Source organism: Vanellus vanellus, assembly GCF_965231255.1.
Source record: "Vanellus vanellus genome assembly, chromosome: 5".
In the NCBI taxonomy this organism is placed as follows: domain Eukaryota; kingdom Metazoa; phylum Chordata; class Aves; order Charadriiformes; family Charadriidae; genus Vanellus; species Vanellus vanellus.
The window spans coordinates 52015232-52034529 of NC_138910.1; the positions used below are offsets into that span (position 1 = coordinate 52015232).

At 55.5% G+C, this 19298-nt stretch overlaps 1 protein-coding gene across 1 annotated transcript in view; it reads left to right on the top strand.

Annotated features, from left to right (window-relative positions):
* The window catches only part of CACNA1E (calcium voltage-gated channel subunit alpha1 E), a 96191-nt gene extending 77190 nt beyond the window's left edge, over window positions 1–19001 (top strand). The window contains exons 36-48 of the mRNA XM_082483929.1: window positions 1101–1192; window positions 1624–1789; window positions 1922–2049; window positions 4749–4845; window positions 11216–11321; window positions 12472–12579; window positions 13114–13214; window positions 13513–13619; window positions 14272–14380; window positions 15710–15838; window positions 17343–17523; window positions 17636–17829; window positions 18402–19001. Coding sequence (XP_082340055.1) covers window positions 1101–1192; window positions 1624–1789; window positions 1922–2049; window positions 4749–4845; window positions 11216–11321; window positions 12472–12579; window positions 13114–13214; window positions 13513–13619; window positions 14272–14380; window positions 15710–15838; window positions 17343–17523; window positions 17636–17829; window positions 18402–18941 — 2058 coding nt within the window. The 3' untranslated portion in view covers window positions 18942–19001. The remainder of the gene's footprint in view (window positions 1–1100; window positions 1193–1623; window positions 1790–1921; window positions 2050–4748; window positions 4846–11215; window positions 11322–12471; window positions 12580–13113; window positions 13215–13512; window positions 13620–14271; window positions 14381–15709; window positions 15839–17342; window positions 17524–17635; window positions 17830–18401) is intronic.
* The last annotated feature ends 297 nt before the right edge of the window (window positions 19002–19298 follow it).

The following is a 19298-nucleotide window of genomic DNA, read 5'->3' on the forward strand; positions in this document are numbered from 1 at the left end:
CGCCCCAAGAGAGTCGCATGGCTGGTTTTGGCCGCTCTGTCCTACACATCTCGGCACCGGCTCCAGGTGTTCTCTGCGCTAAACAACCGCCATCTGACTCAGCCCCCCTCCCTGCCGTGTGGTAGTATTTGATTTATTTTATTTTTTTTTTTAACACCATTGTGAACAAATCCCCAAGCAGTAAAGTCTGTGGGCGTTATTTGAGCAAAATAGCTGGAGGCAGAAAATATTCTACAATTACACATTCCAAAAAACCTGTACAGGGAAAAAAATACTCTGCAGTTAGTATATTTTTAGGTTCACGGAAAGTGGAATAAATATTTAACAGTAATAACAGCACATTTTTCCTATTTGAGGCACTTTACGAACATTCGTTATGTCCTACCACGGCCTTGGCTATGGGTCATTATTAGGCTATTGTCCATGTTTGGGGCTTCATTGCCTCTTTTGGCCCTGGGGACGGTAGTCCCAGGTGCCTGGCCGTCCGTGATGGGTCAGCAGTTGGTCTGTCCCTCCCTCACTGAGCCCTTCCCCATCCTGTTTGTGCTGCTGTGCCTGACCTTAGCATCATGGACCGGTTCCCCACCAAGGGAAAAGCTCCCGGGAGTTTCCAGGACCAGGACCCAGCACCAACCCAGGGTGGTGCGGCTCGTCCCCGTCCCTCCAGTGGGCTCGAGACCGCCGGTTGCCATGTGGTGCTTGGATGCCGCCCGTAGCACAGCAGAGGGATGGACGTGGAGGGGTTGGACTCAGTTGATCCCAGGTCCTCCGTGCTCCTGTTTCCATGGCAGCTCGGCCTCTCGCAGCCTTTGCCACCCACCACAAATCCCTGCCAAGGAGAGGAGAGTCTCCTTCCCTGATGGCTGCTCAGCGCCAGCTCCTCAGTGCGCTGGCTGTGCACCAGCGTGCGTTTGCTGGGGTGCTTTTCCATGGGGGGATTGCACAGAGACGGTGGATGTCACCTGCTTTGGGGGCTGGCTGTGCCAAGGGTGATGGACCTGGGGCAGGATTGGTCCCTGCAACGAAAGAGCACGTGCAGCCACTTCCCTGGCCGCTGAGCTCTTGTCTGGATAAATGAGCCCTTTTTCTCCCTCCTGTAGGTTTTTGGCAATATCAAACTAGATGAGGAAAGCCACATTAACCGGCACAACAACTTCCGCAGCTTCCTGGGCTCCCTCATGCTCCTCTTCAGGTAAGTAACCATAGAAAACTCCTTTGGCAGCATTTTTGGGTACAGGCGTGCCAGGAGCTGGGCTGGGCAGGTTCTCGCCGCAGGATGTTAGGTGGATGTCAGTTTTCGGTGCTAGAGACCAGCTGGGCAAACACGTGGCCGCAGGAGCTCAGGAACCCCTTTCTTCCCCCCACCCTGCCCCAAAAAGGATGTCTGTCTCCCAGCTTTTTGGACCAGGTGGCTGGGGGGAGCTACACCCTGGCATGGCTGTGCTTGTGTGGGTCCAGCTCGGTTGCTGCTGATCCAGTACCTCGCTCCTCTGCACAGTGGAGATGTATTTAGTTTGGGCAGGAGGTTGCACAGCTTCTTGTGAGGTTTCTTCTGGGGGGCATCCTGCCCCGGGTCCATCCTGTGCCACTGCGAGCTGCTGAACACAGCTGTGTTGGACGCAGGAGTGCCACGGGAGAGGCATGGCAGGAGATCATGCTGTCCTGCCTGGAGGGCAAAGGCTGTGAGCCAGACACGACGGCGACATCTGGGCAGAACGAGAATGAGCGCTGTGGAACCGACCTAGCCTACGTTTACTTTGTCTCCTTCATCTTCTTCTGCTCTTTCCTGGTGAGTTCCTCCTCCCTGAGAGCCCTGAGGACCTCTCTCCTCAGCCTCTCAACCTGCCCCCCCCCCGTAATGTCATCTCTGCTCCCTCTAGCCCTACTTTCCTTTCTCTCTGCCTTTTTTCCTTTCACTTAGATGCTCAACCTGTTTGTGGCGGTCATCATGGACAATTTTGAATACCTGACTCGGGATTCCTCCATCCTGGGACCTCACCATCTAGATGAGTTTGTCCGAATCTGGGCAGAGTATGACAGAGCAGCGTGGTATGTAGCCAGCTCCTTCTCTCCTGAGCAACCTCTCAGAGCTGGTTTTAAACAGGCATCTTTGTGTCCTGCTATCGGAAACCAACTGTGATACCTGGGATGGTCAGGGAAGGGCTGCTCTCACTTACAGTCGTTACAAGGGCAGCAGCCGGTTCCTACAACGCCTGGTGGCACAAGCGTCTTGGGTGAAGTTCACAGTCTGCCATGGTGTTTATCCTGAGTGCTGGAGGTTCCTGCTCTTTCTCTCCTCCCTGGCCAGCGGGCAGGTCCCTCTCAGCCTCCCTCCCCATCCCCATCCACCAGCTGGGTGCCTCTGCCCTGAGACCGGCTCTGTTGCCTGGTCCCCAGCACCCACAGCTCCCCATCAGAGCAGGGCTGAGTGGCTTGTTCCCAGCAATGGGAAGATGCTGGGGGTCTGCTGGACTACTGCCAAGTCACCTATGGAGGACCTTGGTGGAAGTGTGTTTGATGGGTGTGGGGAATTGTGTTCTTATGCTGGCCAGCTCGCTCACCCCTCTTGAGATGGGAGGACTGTGTTTCCTGCACTCACACCTTTGCTGATGAAGACCCCAGCAAGCAGCAGGCCAGCAGCATGTTCCCAGCAATGGGACAGGTTCACAGTGGCCATTCATATTCCTGGTGGCTGGGCTTTGGCTCTGCTCCTGCTGCTGCTGCAGAGGAGCCACTCTCCAACCCTCATCTCAGGATGGTCTGGAGCATCCCTAGCGTAGCAGTGTGGAGCGCCTCTGCACCTCTGGGACCATGTTGCCCCAGCACTATAAGGGCATCTTTTGTGTCCCCTTCCTCCCTCCCTGACCCCAGCGACAGCCTCTTTGGAGCCACGACCCTCCACTGCTGTGCTGGGGAGCGTGGGCGATCTTAGTTTGAGAGCCCTTGACAACAACACGTGCTCCCTTTGGAGACTCTTCACCTCCACTCCTAATGTCCTGCCCCTCGAGAGACCAGCTCCAGCCAAGATATTTTTTTATGCCTGATATACTCAGCTCCCGGCATAGTTTCCTCCACCGTTTCTGTCCAACCCCATACAGCTCAGTGCTGGCCAGGTTCCTCCCCACATGGCCTCCTCCAGCACTCTTGCTGCTGTGCGAGGTCCCCATGGACAGATGGGTTTGCTTGTTAGTGGGAGACACGGCCTTGTGCAAGGGGTAGAGGTCAGTACAGGTGAGTAGATGTCCTGATGGACAACTAGAGAAGGGAGAAGAGGTGAAAGAAGTGAAACATCCAGCTGCTTGGTGTGGAGCTTCTCACCCATGGTTTTTGGGAAGGATTTCTTCACACCAGGCACTTCGTTGACTCTCACACCCCATGTTGGCAGCCTGGGTCTCCAGGGCAGTCACTGAAAAAGTATGCCTGAACTGTCCTATTGATGCCATGTACCCCTCTGATTCTGAGCAAGCCGTGGTCTTTTATCATGATATGTAGGCAGTGGGTAGGGGACGTGCACAGGAGCTGGTGGTGCTGGGCCTGTGGGGGCAGCCCTGGCTGGGGTTGCTCACCCGTTGCTGGGTGAGGAACGGGTGAGTACATCTGAATGGGTCCCACCACCGGAGTGGGGCAGCAGTTCTGTATCCTGACACCAGGACCATCACATGAAGGTCTCACAGGGAGATCGCCCAGCACCAGAAGGGTTCAGGGATGGGTTTTGCCCAGATGGTTGGGTTAGCTCTGGCCAGTGATGGAGAGGGGATGGGAGAAGAGCAAGGAGAAACCAGAGGCAAAGGTGCCAGGTAGGATGGTAATGATGTTCTTTGCCTCCTCGCGTGGTTTCCCTTCAAGCTTGTCTAAGGATGCCCAGGAGGCTGCAGCATGCTGCACCTCACCACTTTCACCCCACATGGTCCCACTTCCCAAAGGGCTCTGGTCTGGAATGGAGCGGGGAGCTCAGCATCCGATGGCCCCTGCACCCTCTCCTGCCAGCTCTCCACTTTGACTGCTTCGTTATTTCAGCCGGTGCAGGAGGGACACGGGCCGTTTCCTGTGATGACTGCACCCAGGTCTGGGGAGATGTGCTTCTGTGGGCGAGAATGGGTGTGTGTATGGGAGAGTTTGCTTCTAATAATGTGTACCCTTGGCAGAGCGTGGTCTGGTGGTCAGAGCACAGGACAGGACCACAGGAGACCTAGGTGCTAGTGCCTCAGCCACCGGTCACCAGCTGGTCACATTATCTCTCCCCATCTCAGGTTCCCCAGATATTGGAGATACAAGTGACTCAGCTGCCAAGCTCCCTGGGACCTTGTGAGGACCAGAGAGTTGGCCGTGCAAGGACAGGCTCTCTGGTGGTGTGACAGGATATAACTCCATCAAAAGGGCTCGTGGTGGTTAGAACCCAACCAAGCTGCAGGCTCACCCTGTCTAAAATTCCAGCCTTCTCCCAACAAGTGTAGGCGGCCAGGGGTACAATGAGAAAGGGGGATGGGGTGGCGTTCCCCACCAAAACTGTTCTTCTCCAGGGTCAAGATGTGTCAGTATGAGGAGGTATGAGCTGACTCATGGTGGAGAAGGCAGTAGCTGGTGCTCACAGCTTTCCCCTCTCTGGGTCTGACAGAGCCAGAAGGAGAAGAGCCATACACCCCTGGGGGTCTTGCCCCACAGATGGCCCCAGCATCCCCTGGTTAAGCTGTCCATCCTCCCCTCCACTCTCTCAGTGTCCTATTAACCCACCTGTGCTTCCTTTGCAGCGGCAGGATCTCGTATAAGGATATGTACAAATTAGTACGGGTGATCTCGCCTCCTCTGGGCCTAGGAGAGAACTGCCCCTACAGGGTGGCGTGCAAGGTTTGCCTCCCAGTCCTCCGCCACAACCTGGCCACGGGACGCACCATCCACCCCTCCTTCCCCCCTGCTCCACCGCCACCGCGCCTCCCGAGGGAACCCTGACGTTGCTTTCCTTCGAGTTTAAAGAGGTCCGCGGCCTCCCAGAGCCAGCAGCTGTCCCCCTCGAGGGGAGGCATGAGTGGGGCCAGGGGTGGCTCAGAGCCTCCCGGGGTGGGTTTCGACAAATTGTGTCCCCCAGCTAGCCCCCTGCCCCAGCACCATTGGCGCAGAGAGCCCCCGAAGGGTGCCAGGCGAAATGCCACTGTCCTTGCGTGGCTTCTCAAAGTGCCCTCACACGGGAGCAGGAGTTTTTGGGGGAGGTCATGGTTTGTTCCTAGGGAGGAAAGGGGGGAAGCAAAGGTAGGAGGATGTTGGTGACTCTGTCGTTTTGGAGAGTGAGGGCCGGGGGTAGGACGGGGAGGCCAGGGTGACCCCTCTCCCTGGGGGACACCGTGCTATGCCCAACAGACTCTTCCTCAAGTGTGGCACTTGGAGTACACGCGACCATGTCTCTGGGGAGCAGGACTCTTGCTAGTCTCGCCCTTAGCTTGCCGGACCTGCCTGGGAGGTGGTGGCACCTGGGCACATGTCTGGACCTCAACAGCTCCTCTCCTGCTTGAGCCAATGTTCCAGCTGCTGGCTGTGAGTCCATGGCAGCCTCCTTGTGCCTGTCTGACTTGCACTATTTTTAAAAATTTATTTTATATTGGGGTGACAGTTGAGCAAAATCCTGTGCCTTCCGCCTCCTCCAAAGCACCAAAACACCTATGTCTGTGTCCGTGGCATGAAAGGATGAACCACAGAGCTTGTTGTTCCCTCACAGCATCTGAGGAGATGTACGAGGGAAGCTCAGACACCCCTGGCCCTTGATCTTGGCTCTGCAGAGGAAGAGGGTTCCTTGGTGCAGCATGGTGTAACCACCACATCCTTCTCACCACATCAGAAATGCTTCTTCCAGCCAGCATCCCTGGGGTGGGTCTGTCACCCTCCACGGCTGGTCGTGGGGATGATACACACATTTGAAATCTTGAAGTAGACCACCAGAAGTGAAGTAGAGCAAGCAAGACAAGGCCTGGATGCTTGGTCACCTCATTTATGAAGAGTTATTTAGGGATAGGAGATTTCTTGCAAGAATCTCAGATGACTCATTTGTTCAAGGAGGGGCTTCTAACAGTCTTTCCACTCTTCTCTGTTGCGTCCCTGGCAAAGGATGGCAGCTTTGCTGAGGACACTTGCTCAGGTCCCTGCAGACAGAAGACTCGTTGAAGAGGAATTTTTAGTCTTTCTTGAATGACATCAGGGCTTCACTGGGAAATGCTGCTCTCTAAGCTGGATCACCTGGTGCTCAGAAGGGTAGCTGTAATGCTTCCTGGGAAGAGAGAGCTCTGCAGCAGTCTGGGCTTTCTGCTGACTCTGTGGGATAGACAGAGCAGTGAAGGTAGATAAACTCAGAGAGACCGAGACCAACTTCTGCTGTTGTGTGAGGGAGACCATCCCCATCTCTTCCTTGTCTGACCTTTGTCGTCTTCTCCCTGTGCATGGGATATTTCAAGGACCTGAGAGATTTTCAGGGATTCCTACTGCCCTGGAACAATTCCCAAAAGGCAACTGATGAAGAAAGAAAACCCACGTGATCGTTGCATCTTGCCACCATGGTCCAGATCCCAAAATGCCAACCCAACTTGCTCACCTTTCAGTTTGGTGAGCCTGCCTTGCACATCACAGCGCACAAGTTCACCTTCCTGGAACCCACACCCCTATCCTGCCAGGCAATGCGACAACGACAATTTGCAGAAACGCATACCAACGTGTTTATGGAGTGATGGGCAGCCTGCTTTAGAAGAGATGATGCTTGGGCAAGTTCAGGATGCTGCATAGGGGTGCAGCACGGTATGGAAGCATACCTGCTAGGCCATCCACAGGTGGGATAACAAAGGGACATTGATGCAGGAAGACTTCTCGTGGAAGTCCAGCAAGCTCTGTCCTTATGCTGGGGAGAGCAGGTCTTGTAATCACATCTTGCTGGGACTGCATCCTGGCAACCAGCTCTACACCTTGGGGCTATCTCTGCCTTTCTTCAACACATCTGCTTCTAGCAGCCATGCAAAAGTGAGCCAAGGAGGTGAGCATCACCTTTACCCCCTAAAAGTAGGCTTGAGATGGTCATGGGTCAGGCAAATGCTCCACAGACATTCATGTCCCTGTGGACATCTATTCCTGAATCTACTCTCACATCACTTGCTTTTCTGGTGCTCTGTTCCTAACAGCCTTTAACAGCACAGTACCTCCTCCATCACTCACAGGGTTCTCTCAGAGCACCAGGACCAAGCCGTTAGTGCCTGTTGGTTTTACAGGCCACCCTGTGCCCTAGCCACAGGGCACATGTCCATCCAGACACAGGACAGATGGCCAGCTCTCCCATCAAGGATGCGCCCGTGCTGGGACCAGCTCTTGGGAGGCATCCTGTTCAGATGGATGGCATCGCACATGCCTTCCTGTGCTTCAGTCCATGGGGATGTGGTTTCTGGACACAGCTGTGCTGCTCAAAACACTTTAAGATCTCTGCTCTGAGAAGCAGCAAAGTGCAGCCTGTCTGTGAGAACAGCACGGTTCTCATGCAGTCCTTCTTGGTTACTGATGCAAACTCCTCCTTTCATGGGAATCCATCCCTCCTTCATTGTGTGGAGAATCTCAGTACAAAAGACAGTGTCTGATGTGTGCTGGGTACACTAAAATCCCCCCTGCCAGGAAGGGTGGGTGGAAGATCACTGTCTTGCTTCCTTTTTGCACAAATTTCTTGAGCGTGAAAATTTTCAAGTCATCTTCTCCGCTACAAACACATCAAGTCAGTGCACATCCAGCTCTGCCAAGACACTGCTTACGGACTCCTGGACCTGGATATTTCCTCTTGATCATCCCACTTGGTAGTCTCCAGTGTTGTTATCGATTCTCTTTCCTACCTGTTTAAGTGTGCCAGGTCTCAAAGGGGATCGCTTTCCCAGCCTGTTCTGAGCCTGCACCCCAAACAGCTCCCATTATGGGTCATCACCATCTCTAGTTCACATCCAAAATGTCAGGACTTACCATGGTGGGGGCCTCTTTGGCCAGGAGTCTGCTTCCAAACCAGTGGTAACCCCTGAGAAGAGGAGATTTCTTCTTCTCCCTTTTCGATGCTGCTCTGAGCACATGGGTAGGGAAAAGGCCAGGATGCCGTGGGGAGTGCTTAATTTTTCAGCAGTGCCCTCTCCCAGGCCACCCCAGCTGAGATAGGTTCCTCTCCAGTAGCATCTTCCCAGCCCAGCTGTAAGGGTCTTTGCTTTTGCTGTTGTAAGGTTGTCCTTGACAATTAACCATCCTGAACGTTGCAGTGCAGGACAGAAGCCTGGCTTGAAGGGAAGAAGTGATGGCCGAGCCCAGGATCCCTGAGAGATGCACTTGAGTGGCCTCCTGGATGTGCAGAGAGAGGGAGACACAGCCCAACTATCTCTGCCTGGCAGAGGGCTCAAGGCGTCATCAGGTGGCCCATTTTTGGTAGCATGCCCCACTGCAGCAATCCTAGGCAGGTCCTGACGGAGCAGAGGAGCGCGAGGTGGGGGTCTGTCCTAGCTGCCTCCCTTGGGAAACCCAAATGAACCCCGATGTTGGAAGGCCCAAACAGCTGCCTCTGCTGAGACTCTTTAAACTCCAACCTGGTGGAACTTGCAGCCGCATGCGGGAGAGAGCCAGGGCGGGAGCATGGCATGTACAACTTTTCCTCCCGGTTTTGTTTTTTCAGCCAATTCAGCATGCCTTTTGCACTGGTGCATGGTGGGAAAGTGGTCCATCCGCAGAGCCAGACGGAAGCAACTGGGCATCTTCCTTTGACAAGTGACCCTGGCCCACTGCCTTCTATGCAAGACGCTGCCTCCCAATTGCATAGACCTTATGAGCTGGGGATACACAGCCTTCCAGCTATGGGTTAGGTGGCGATGCAAAGCAATACCCAGGTTCCCCCCGGGAGGGAAGACGCTACGGAAGCCACAGAGCACTGTGGTGCAAACCGCCGTTATCTCAAATAACCCATGGCTTGAGTGCCGTGTATCTGATTTATACCACTCGCACACAGCCCTGGAACCTGTGGGACAAGTTGGGGGCTGCTGGAGGGCTTTAGGAAAGGGGTTGAGACCAGAGAAGGACTGCCAGACTGCTAGCGAGACAGGCGCTTGAGGCCAGCAGCAGAGAGGAGAGGGGTGAGTTGCTTTCTGCCAGCATTCCTGGGTCTGTGTGAGCAGTGCTATAAATCCACATCAGGACAGTCTCTCATGTATGATTTGCCTTGATTAACGGGTTTCCTGTTCTTTTCCTGTTTGTCCGTTTGTTTTTTCTCTCCTGTTTTCCTGTACTATTTTTGTTTGTACGTTTTTCTGCTCTCTGGGAATGCCTCCTCTCTCTCTGCATCTCCCTCCCTCCCCTTCCCCCTTCATGAGCAGTGGCCGAATCCATTACACTGAGATGTATGAAATGCTGACTCTTATGTCACCACCGCTAGGCCTCGGCAAGAGATGTCCTTCCAAAGTGGCCTATAAGGTAGATCAACCCTTCCTTCTACGGGGGCTAGAGCTGAGCAGGAGCCGGGGCTTGAGGGAGCTGTGGGAGGTGGTGCTGGGGGAAGCTGGGGAGGTGTTGGGGGCATCCAGCGTGTGTTTAGCTCGCTCCTGGGGAGCCTGCTGTGCTCAGAAGAGGCCTGGCCATGCTGGCTGGTCTCCACTGCCCACACATGCGACGCTGCCGTGGTCACTCGCAAGCCCAGGGAGCTCTGGGGTGGAGGACCCCAGTGAAAGAAGAGGTGTGGGATCAGCAATAGTATGGAAGTGAGAGGGTTGGAGAAGATGAGGTGAGGAGCAACCCCATAGCACAGCTGGGGGAGCGAGATGTCCTCAGGAACTCACTGATCCAGGCTTGTCCCCCGGGCTTGGAACAATCCTTGTCCTGGCCAGCGCAAAACCAGGGCTAAAGCCCATGGAGATGGGAAGCAGGTGGGCAGCAAGGATGTGTCCTGTAGGAGTAGCTCTGCAGTGCCTGAGGAGCCAGGTGCATCGGCACGAGCTATCCCAAGGATGGCTTGTGCAAGGCAAAGCCGGGTGCCTTTAAAAGGTGTCTCTGAGTTTTACCCCCTTGTTCCTCCCCGGGGTGGTGGCCAGCAGATGGCTCATGGCACAGGGACAGCATGCTCCTGGCTGCATAGGCATGGAACAGGAGCACGGAAAGCTCTGAAGGACGTGATGTGGCAGCTGCGTGGCTTTGCTGAGGGCAGCAGCTGTTAGGACAAGACCCGGAGCTACAGAGCAATGTGTTGCCCAGGTCTGGAGCAAACTGAAGCTTTTCTTGGCCACGGGCTGCTGCCTGCAGCCCTTTCAGCGGCATTCAGGGCCAGCGAAGGGGAGATTTCTGCACGCTTGCAATCACGCTGCCACCCTCTCCGGCTCTCACATGTTTGTTCACGCATGCATACATCCACCATCACACTTTTCCAGGAGAAAATAAGAAGCTTGAAGGCAGGGAAAGGACACGAGAAGCCGGGTGAAAAGGAATGGGCAAGGAAGGGATGACCCAAGGTATTCACAAAGCAAAATATACTCTCTGGAAAGTGGATCTGGTCACTTCGGTTTGCACCCCGCCTGCCCAGGGTGGGGAAGGAGCATGGCGTGTCTAACCTGCCTTGGTTGCCCTTCTCTCTTTCCTTCTGCACTTTTTCTCCCTCTCCTTCCCTTCCCCACCCTTGGATAATTTGGACCCTGTGCATGTGCTGGCAAACTTCATCTCTGAAAGACGCAAAAAGGGAGCGCCAGGATGTAGCATGCTAGAGGAATCCAGCCGATCTGAAGTCCCTGAAGGTTAGGGACCCTCCTCTCCCCTGCCCCAGGTGGGAAGGGTTGAGAGCCGGAAAGCCAAACCACCCGGGAACGGAAACCTGAGCCCCCTCTCCCCTTCCCGAGCATTCCCCCCGCCTGCATCCCTGACGGATCAGGCGTGTCTTCCCAAAAGTGCCGGGAGGTGCCGTGGCAGCCCTGGTGCTGTGGGGAGGGGGGCTCAGGGGCCGTTCCTGGGGTGCAGGAGGAGCCCTGGAAGGCAGTGAGCCGGTGTCCTGGGGTGGAAGGAGCCGGGGGGGGTGGCGGGGTGATCCTTGCCCTTCTTTTTTGGCTGTGCTGTTTTGACACTCTTTGTTGCTTTTTATTTTTTAATTTTTTTTTTTTTCCCTTTTGTTTAATGTTTAATTTCTTTTCCTCCAGCCTGGTCGATGTGTTTTTCGATATTGTTTTCCGTCCGCTGTTTTCTTCTCTCTCTTGCGCAGAGACTGGTGCTGATGAACATGCCTGTGGCCGAGGACATGACGGTCCATTTTACCTCCACCTTGATGGCGTTGATACGCACGGCCTTGGACATCAAAATTGCCAAAGGTAAGGTCGGTGGGGTAGGGAGGGGACAGGGCCAGGAGGGTTTCAGAGTGATCAGCATTCATCCTTTGGGCAAGCTGACAACTTCACAGCCAAATTGGGGTTAGCCACCCAGAGCCTGGCATGTGGATGGGCATGGTTACCTTGAACAGGCAAATTTCTGCCGCTGTCTATAAAAAAAAAATCTATTTCTTTAGGGAAGAGGTAGCCAGTTTTCTGCTAGAAGCTGCTTCTAGAGAGCAGAAACAGCTTGATGTCCACTGTGTAAAGGGGGAGAGAATTCCTGTTCCTCCCCATGTACAAAACCCAACCAAGGAGGGAAAAGATCACGTGTGTTTGGCTTCCAAAGGCTGGGGAACAGAAATCTCTCTCTCTCAGGGAAGATAAAATGTTCAGAGCAGGAAAACACGTTCTGTTGTTGTTGCTGGAAACACTCTGATTCATCAGATCAAAAGCTTTCTACAGAAACATGCCATTTTCAATACATAGTCCCCTGGGAACAGCTCAGCTGTTGGAAGAAAAGCCAACCCAGGGCGAGATAGCAGCAAAAGCCCAGTGATGAGGCAGCTCCTTGGGTTCAAGTCCCTCTAGGTAAAGCAGAGATTTGAACATGGATCTCCTACAGCTCGGCAGAGTTGCCCCGGGCTCAGGTGTCTCCGGTTGGCACGTGTTGACAGCTCCCTTTGAGCCTTGGTCTTCCTAAGCTCAGCAAATCCTTTCACCACTGTCCAGAGAGCTCTGCTGTCCTTGCACAGCATCGCCGAGCATTTAAGCATTTCAACCAAGTGGAGCTGCTCTTTCAACCAGCACATGATCCGCTCACCAGCAAAGAGAAAGTGGGGCAGCAGCAGGTGTGTGTGGGCTGGAGTAGGATTGGAGCCGCAGAGACGGACCCAAGGCGAGCTTGAAGATGGCAGCTTTGAGTGGGAGGGCAGGGGATGGGGAGATGGAGGCACATATGGAAGGGATGGTAGGAAAGTTTCCCTGCGAGAGCAGGAGACCAGGCTCGCTGATGCAAGGTGGCCCTCCCAGCCCAGTAAGAGCTGGTTGCTACTCATGAACTTCACTTCAGGATGGGAAAGGGGTGTTTTTAGTTGGACCCTGGTGCCAGGTCTTGATGTACTTGGGCCACTTCTTTTCCCCACTGTTCAAGGCGGTGCAGATTGGCAGCAGTTGGACTCCGAGCTTCAAAAGGAGATCCTGACCATTTGGCCTCACCTGTCCCAGAAGATGCTTGACCTGTTGGTACCCATGCCAAAAAGTGAGTCTCTGGGGGCTGTCATCTCTGCCAATTTTCCATCATACCTGCAGCAGCTTCTTCCCAAAGGGAGGTGGGGACCCATCAGACCCGTCCCCAGCTAGAAGAGAAGTGGGAAAAGGCCTTGTGTTGCTACAGGCTAACTTCTGCCTTGCTCTGCCTGTCTGCTTGGGAATCCTCTTGAAAAATGCCAAGTTTGCAGTCATCTACTCCTACCAAACCCAGAGGCTCCTGTAAATAATCTCTGGAGCATGTAAGGGCGGGAGGCTGAGCATCACTTGCTCCGTTACATATGATGATGTGATGAAGATGTGTGTCTTGGTGGTTTATGATGATGCTTTCAAGCCATCTCCATCCATTTCATCTCCATGTGGAGTGTCTGGGTGTTCCTCTCTTTCTCTCTTTTGGAGCAGTAAGCAGAGTTTGAAGGTCATCAGGGTATCCCACAGCAGAGCTTGTCCTGAGATCCACGCTGGTGCCTTCAGATCTGCTGTTTCTGTTAACACATAAGTGTCCCCTTCCCTCTTGTGCTTTCAGCCTCTGACCTGACTGTTGGCAAAATTTATGCAGCCATGATGATCATGGATTACTACAAGCAGAGCAAAGCAAAGAAACAGCGGCAGCAGCTGGAGGAGCAGGTGAGGCTCAGTGAGGGCACACGGTGGGCAGGACAGGGATGTTCAGAACACCCTCACTTGCTTCCTACCATGTCCCAACCAAACATGCAGCCAGCTGCATGAGATGCAGCTGAGGGATAAAGATGGTGGTACAGGTTGGGGTTTGGTGACTACAAGGCACGCGTACCTGCATCCTTGGTCTCCGAGAGCAAAGATGAGCACGCTGTCACCTTCCCAAGCGGTGGGGGCTTCGTTGGTAAAGCACTGGGTGTTCATCTGCATTTCCTACAGACTCGGCTTCTTCCTTTCTTCAATACAGAAAAATGCCCCCATGTTCCAGCGCATGGAGCCGTCCTCCTTGCCACAGGAAATCATCTCAAACGCGAAGGCTCTGCCTTACCTCCAGCAGGACACCCTCTCAGGCCTGTGAGTATTGCTGTGAGAAGAAAGGAGATATTCCTGACGTTTTTCTGTTCCTGTAGCCCTCCTTTTGTTCCCTGGAGCTGGCACTTGGATGCGCAGGGGGTTAAAGATCTGCTGAGAGCAGCAGAAACCCAGTTTGGGACAGAAATCTCACGGCACAAAGCTTTTGCAGGATTCCAGGTAGCTGGTGTGCATCAGCATCATCAACAGTAGCGGAGGTGGCCAAGGGGGATGGCCAGGTGTCTGCAGGGACGCTCTTCTTGCAGGACCATCCCGGCACTAAGTGCAAATTCTCTTACCTAAGAGGGTCTGGGATGGACCTGAACATCAAGAGCAGTTGAACAGCAGGTCCCTGGGTGGTGCAGGATAGGTGGGGGATCCCAGCACCGTGGCTGGTGGGAATGAGATGGTGGGAGTTGCTGACACTGCACTCGGGATGTCCCACTGCTGCCACAGGACCTGGGGCACTGGTGTCCTCTCCTGCCTGGGCAGTAATTCAGATGTCCAAGGAACATGATGTTTGTCATGGAGGTCTCAGCCTTGACAGCCTGGGGGTGAGCATGGGGGCTCCCCAGCTCTGAGCCACTGGAGAGGCAATACCCAGTGACAGCAGCACCTGGCTTGTGGCCTCCCTGAAGCTGGACCATCTTTGCAGGAGCAGCCGGAGCGGGTTCCCCTCGCTGAGCCCACTCTCACCGCAGGAGATCTTCCAGCTGGCATGCATGGATCCAGCCCATGGGCAGTTCCAGGAGCACCAGTCTCTGGTAAAGTTGCACGCTGCCTGGTGGGCGCTCACCTGCGGTCCTAGCGAGGATGCTGGTGGACATGGGGAGGTGTGGGGCTGTTGGCACTGCGGTGAAATGCTGCTCTCTGCCCCTGTGGCAGCAAGCACAGCAGGGAGATGGCAGCCACTGGGTCATGCGCAGATCTGAGCAGGGGACAAACATCTCCAAGTGTCCCCCAGATGGGGCTCTGGCTCCTCACCTCTGTCTGGGCACTGGGGACACAGCCATCCCTGGACCAGCCCTGGCCAGTGGGGCCGGGCAGTGGCAAGTGGTTTTGGGGCGAGAGCTGTGACCGGGGTCCAATGTCCTGCAGTAAAATATCCTTCTCTTCACAGGAGGTTCTTTTTTCCACTGAGTGCTCATTTCAGTGGGTTACCCCGTGCTGAGTGATGGTATCTGATGTTTTCGGATTCGTGTTCATTTTGTTGTCAGTGCTGGTGTCCCCAATCCCAAACCAGTCTGTCAAACTGTCTCCAATGGGAGCACACCCCTCCGGCCTCACACACATGCCGGCCGGCAGCAGCAGTGTCTGTCTGTGTGTGTGTGTATATATATATATACATATCTATATATATCTCTCCATGTCTGTGTGTGTGCATTCGCGCACCACCCCGGCGCTTGTCGGATGCAGTGTTGTACCACCGTGCATCTCCAGCCCGGTCCGTGTCCCCAGGGTCTGTAGTACTCTGTGTGAGTTGTGTACCACGCAGGTGGGCGTCCCCTGCCCCGGCCACCCTGACCACGCCACTGTCCTGCCGGCAGAGAGGTGGCAGATGAGACTTCCCCCATCCCCATAAAGTCACCTTCTAGCAGATCTCCAGGCTCACTCCCTGCCCATCTCCTTCATACCACGTCCTGTACAAAAGAGACCCCTAAATTGGGAATTAACCAAAGCGCAAAGGTGCCACAGGTGGTGTGCTTACTTGTAACGGGGATGTGGCCAGAAAGCTTTTAAAGCAGTGTCAGGGAGAAAATCCCATATGTTTGTCCCTTCTGGCAAAAGGAGGAGTTAAAGCCCAGGCAGTCAGGGGGTCACCAGATCCAGGCAGGTGGATCTGCCACTGAAGAGGTGCAGGATGAATTGGCCATCAGGCAATCCTGAAGCACCACACCTGCAATGGATTGGGAATCGGAGATTATTTTTCAGTGGCAACGTGATGAATGATACGTCTTAGACTCTCGTTTTGGCCCACTTAAATTCTGCCCCCCGGTTGAACGAGCAGGGCTGTCCCCTGCAAACAGGGCAGAAGCAGCGCGCTGCCCTGCTCCCACCCCATCCCAAGAACTTGGCTGTGTGTTTATTTCCAGGAGCCAGAGGTTAGGGAGTTTCAAAGAGTGCAGCCCTCTAACCGTGGCAACTACCTTCCCGTGGACACTCAGGACCACGCTGTCTCTGGGAGGGCCTCCTCCATGCCTCGTCTCACTGTGGATCCCCAGGTAAAACCAAGCAAAGCCCCCACGGGTGCCGGGTCCAAGCAAAGCCTACCAGGTAACACTGGGGCTTCTCTCCACACTGAGCAAGTCCCATGAGCCCCACAGCTTCCCCAGCACCCCGATACTGGAGCTTCTCCCCATCCTTGGGGTGTTGTACAAGTAGGAGAGCTGCTGTTCCCCTGCATGGGGGACACCAGCAGCAGAGAGCAGCCAGGGGTTTCAATCTCCTGGCTCACGTGGAAGACCCACGGTGGAGCAGGGCCATGCTGGGAGGTTGCAGGGTCCCCCCACAGTGGGACACCCCTGCTTTCCTCCAGCCCTGGGCACTGGCTGAGGTTCAAGGAGTCCCAGCACGGCTGTCAGATGATCTCCCAGGTGATGAAATGCCTTTTCCTTCCTTTCCCATTGTCCCAACGCACACGCTTCTCTGTCTGTCCAGGGGAACCCAGGCCATATCTCACCTCCTCGTCTGTCTGCCCGGTTTCTCTGTTGTTCTGTCTTGTACTCAGCCTACACCAAGACACAGACGCTCTTAACGGGGTTTGGGTTTGCTGAGAAGTCTCTGGGTCTGCTTTCTCACAGAGGTCCTGGTGTCAGTGCTGGTGTGAAATGTCGTGGCGCTTTGGTGGGGCGTGAAGAGGAAGGGAGGCTTTGCCTTGTGGGCTTTATTGACCATTTGGCTGTGGGGGAGATGATCAGAAGGAGGGGATGGGAGTAGAAAGGGTACGGTGCGAGGAGAGGTGACAGGGAGAATGGCCTGAGGCTGCAATGGTGAAATCAAGCACAGGAAAATATAGAAGGAGGTGATGTTTTCCACAAAACATGTGAGAACACAAGACAGAATGAGAGGAGAAAGTAGAAAGGAGAAGCATGGAAGGGAGAAAGGAAAGGAGAGGGATGATAAAATAACAGCATGAGTGGAGGGAGGGAATGAGTGCAGGGGAAGGGGATGCAGGAATAAAGGAGGACCAAGGAGGACCAGTGCTGCCACTGGAAAAGTGACAGCAGCCAGGAAAATAAACACCAAGCGAGGGGCACCGGAGGATCCCCCCTCTCTCAATGATTTCCTCTTCGATGTCTCTGTTTGCTCCACTTAGTCCTGTTTTCAAGGCGAGGAGGGATGCTGAGACAGCTGGGGGGGCAATGGTCTGGTGACCCCCGTGGCCCCATACCCAGGCTGGGGTGCTGCTGCTCTTCCCCTGACACGCGGCGCCTTGGCTTGAACCACAGTCGCTGGCTTTGCTTGTGGAGCACAGTTCCCAGCTGGCTGGGGCAGGGGAGCTCACAAGCACAACAGCTAAACCCCACTTTCCTCCCAGCCCTGATTTTTGCAGAGGTTATTTGGTGGGGCTGTGCTCGGGATGGCCGCCTTCACCCCCCCGACTCTCCCCATCCCGGGGGCTGTTGTGCCAGTGATGGCGGGTGAACCGGTAATTGCTCCACCGCTGTCCCCCCCAGCCCCTGCCCGGCACTGACCCCCTCCCCGGCCGGCCGGGGTTGCTCGCAGGTGGTGACAGACACCAGCTCGATGCGGCGATCGTTTTCCACCATCCGAGACAAGCGCACCAACAGCTCCTGGCTGGATGAGTTCTCCATGGAGCGCAGCAGCGACAACACCTACAAGTCCCGCCGGCGCAGCTACCACTCCTCGCTCCAGCTCTCTGCCCGGCGCCTCAATGCCGACACGGGTGAGCGAGGGCGGGTGGCCCCCATCCCACACCAATGCCAAAAAAATACCTCAGCCCAGCGTCCCCTGCTCCTGGGGAGGGGACGGTGAGGACTGACGGGGATGTCCTGCAGGCCACCGGTCCGACGGGCATCGCTCGGGCGGCAGGGAGCGGGGTCGATCCAAAGAGCGCAAGCACTTGCTGTCCCCCGATATCTCCCGCTGCAACTCTGAGGAGAGGAGTCCCCAGGCACACGACGAGTCACCGGAGCGGCGGCGTGAGTCCCGGTCACCCAGCGAGGGCAGATCACAGACACCCAACAGGCAGGTGGGTGACAGAAACCTGTTCCTAAGCACAAAGGGAGGCATAGAAAAAGCTCCCTGCCAAAACCGGGAAGATAAGCCCCAACTCCGGGAGCTCTGCGCCATCTCTCCTCCCTACGGTGGCATCTCCGTGTCCCCTGTGAGCTGAGCAGGTTGGGGCTGCTTAGGCACCCTGCAGAGCGTTTGCGGGGGGGAATCTCCACACTGATCCTCTCACCACTGTGGCATCCACTCCCTGCCAAGGTGGAGGTGTCCCAGCTACAAAAGCCTGGAGATGCCAGTGGTTGAGTGTGCTGAAGCCCACAGAGATGCTGCCCGTAGAGACCAGCAGCTGGTGAGCCGTTAGCTCTTCCCGCAGCAGTTTTGCAGATGCTTTTTACTTTTGCCCACCAAGAGCAGACACCATCTTCATCCCTGGAGCAGACCCCGAGGCAGGGATGGGGCAGGTGAGGGCGTAGCGGGGCCTCATCCAAGCGGGAAGATGCCCCGGGGACCCCAGGCTCAGGGTGTGGGGGAGCGGGTGCACGGCGCTGCCCATCGCCCCTGTATTCTCCAGCGTGTCTTGATGCGTTGCAGGGAACGGGCTCCCTGAGTGAAAGCTCCATCCCCTCCATCTCGGACACCAGCACCCCCCGGCGAGGTCGCCGCCAGCTCCCGCCGGTGCCTCCCAAGCCACGTCCCCTCCTCTCCTACGCCTCCATGCTGCGGCACGCCGGAGACGCCTCGCCGCCCGCCGAGGAGAGCGAGGGGGGTTCCCCGCTCCTCTCCTCCACCCTGGAGCCCAACGCTGCCGGCCTGACCGAGTCTTCCAGCTCCCCAGCGGGGAAGCAGAGCCGACAGTCCACCCCGCAGCGCTACATCTCGGAGCCCTACCTGGCCCTGCACGACGACTCGCACGCCTCAGACTGCGGTGAGGAGGAGACGCTCACCTTCGAGGCGGCCGTCGCCACCAGCCTCGGCCGCTCCAACACCATCGGCTCGGCCCCACCGCTGCGGCACAGCTGGCAGATGCCCAACGGGCACTACCGGCGGCGGAGGCGAGGGGCAGGGCAGGGTGTGATGTGCGGGGCCAGCATCGACGTGCTCAGCGACACCGAGGAAGACGACAAGTGCTAGAAGCCTGATCTCCGCCCTTTCCCCCCCCCCCCCCCCCCCAATCCCACCCCCCAGTCCCAGCCCCGGCTCAGCTCCCCAACCGCCCCGCCGCCGCCCTGCCCCTCGTCCAATGCATGCCTCTTCGCCACGCCTGGGAATGAAAAAAAAAAAAAAAAAAAGAAAAAAAAGAAACAAAAAAAAAAACCAAAACCAAATGCAGGGGAAAAGGAGAAAACCAAACCGACCGGAATGGAGGGGGGGGGGGGAACAAAAAAAAAAAAAAAAAAGGAAAAAAAGAAAGAAAAAAAGTCTTTGTGCAAAAAAAAAATTAAAATCTGTCGACTTTCATTTATTACTATCACTTTTTTTTTTCTGCAC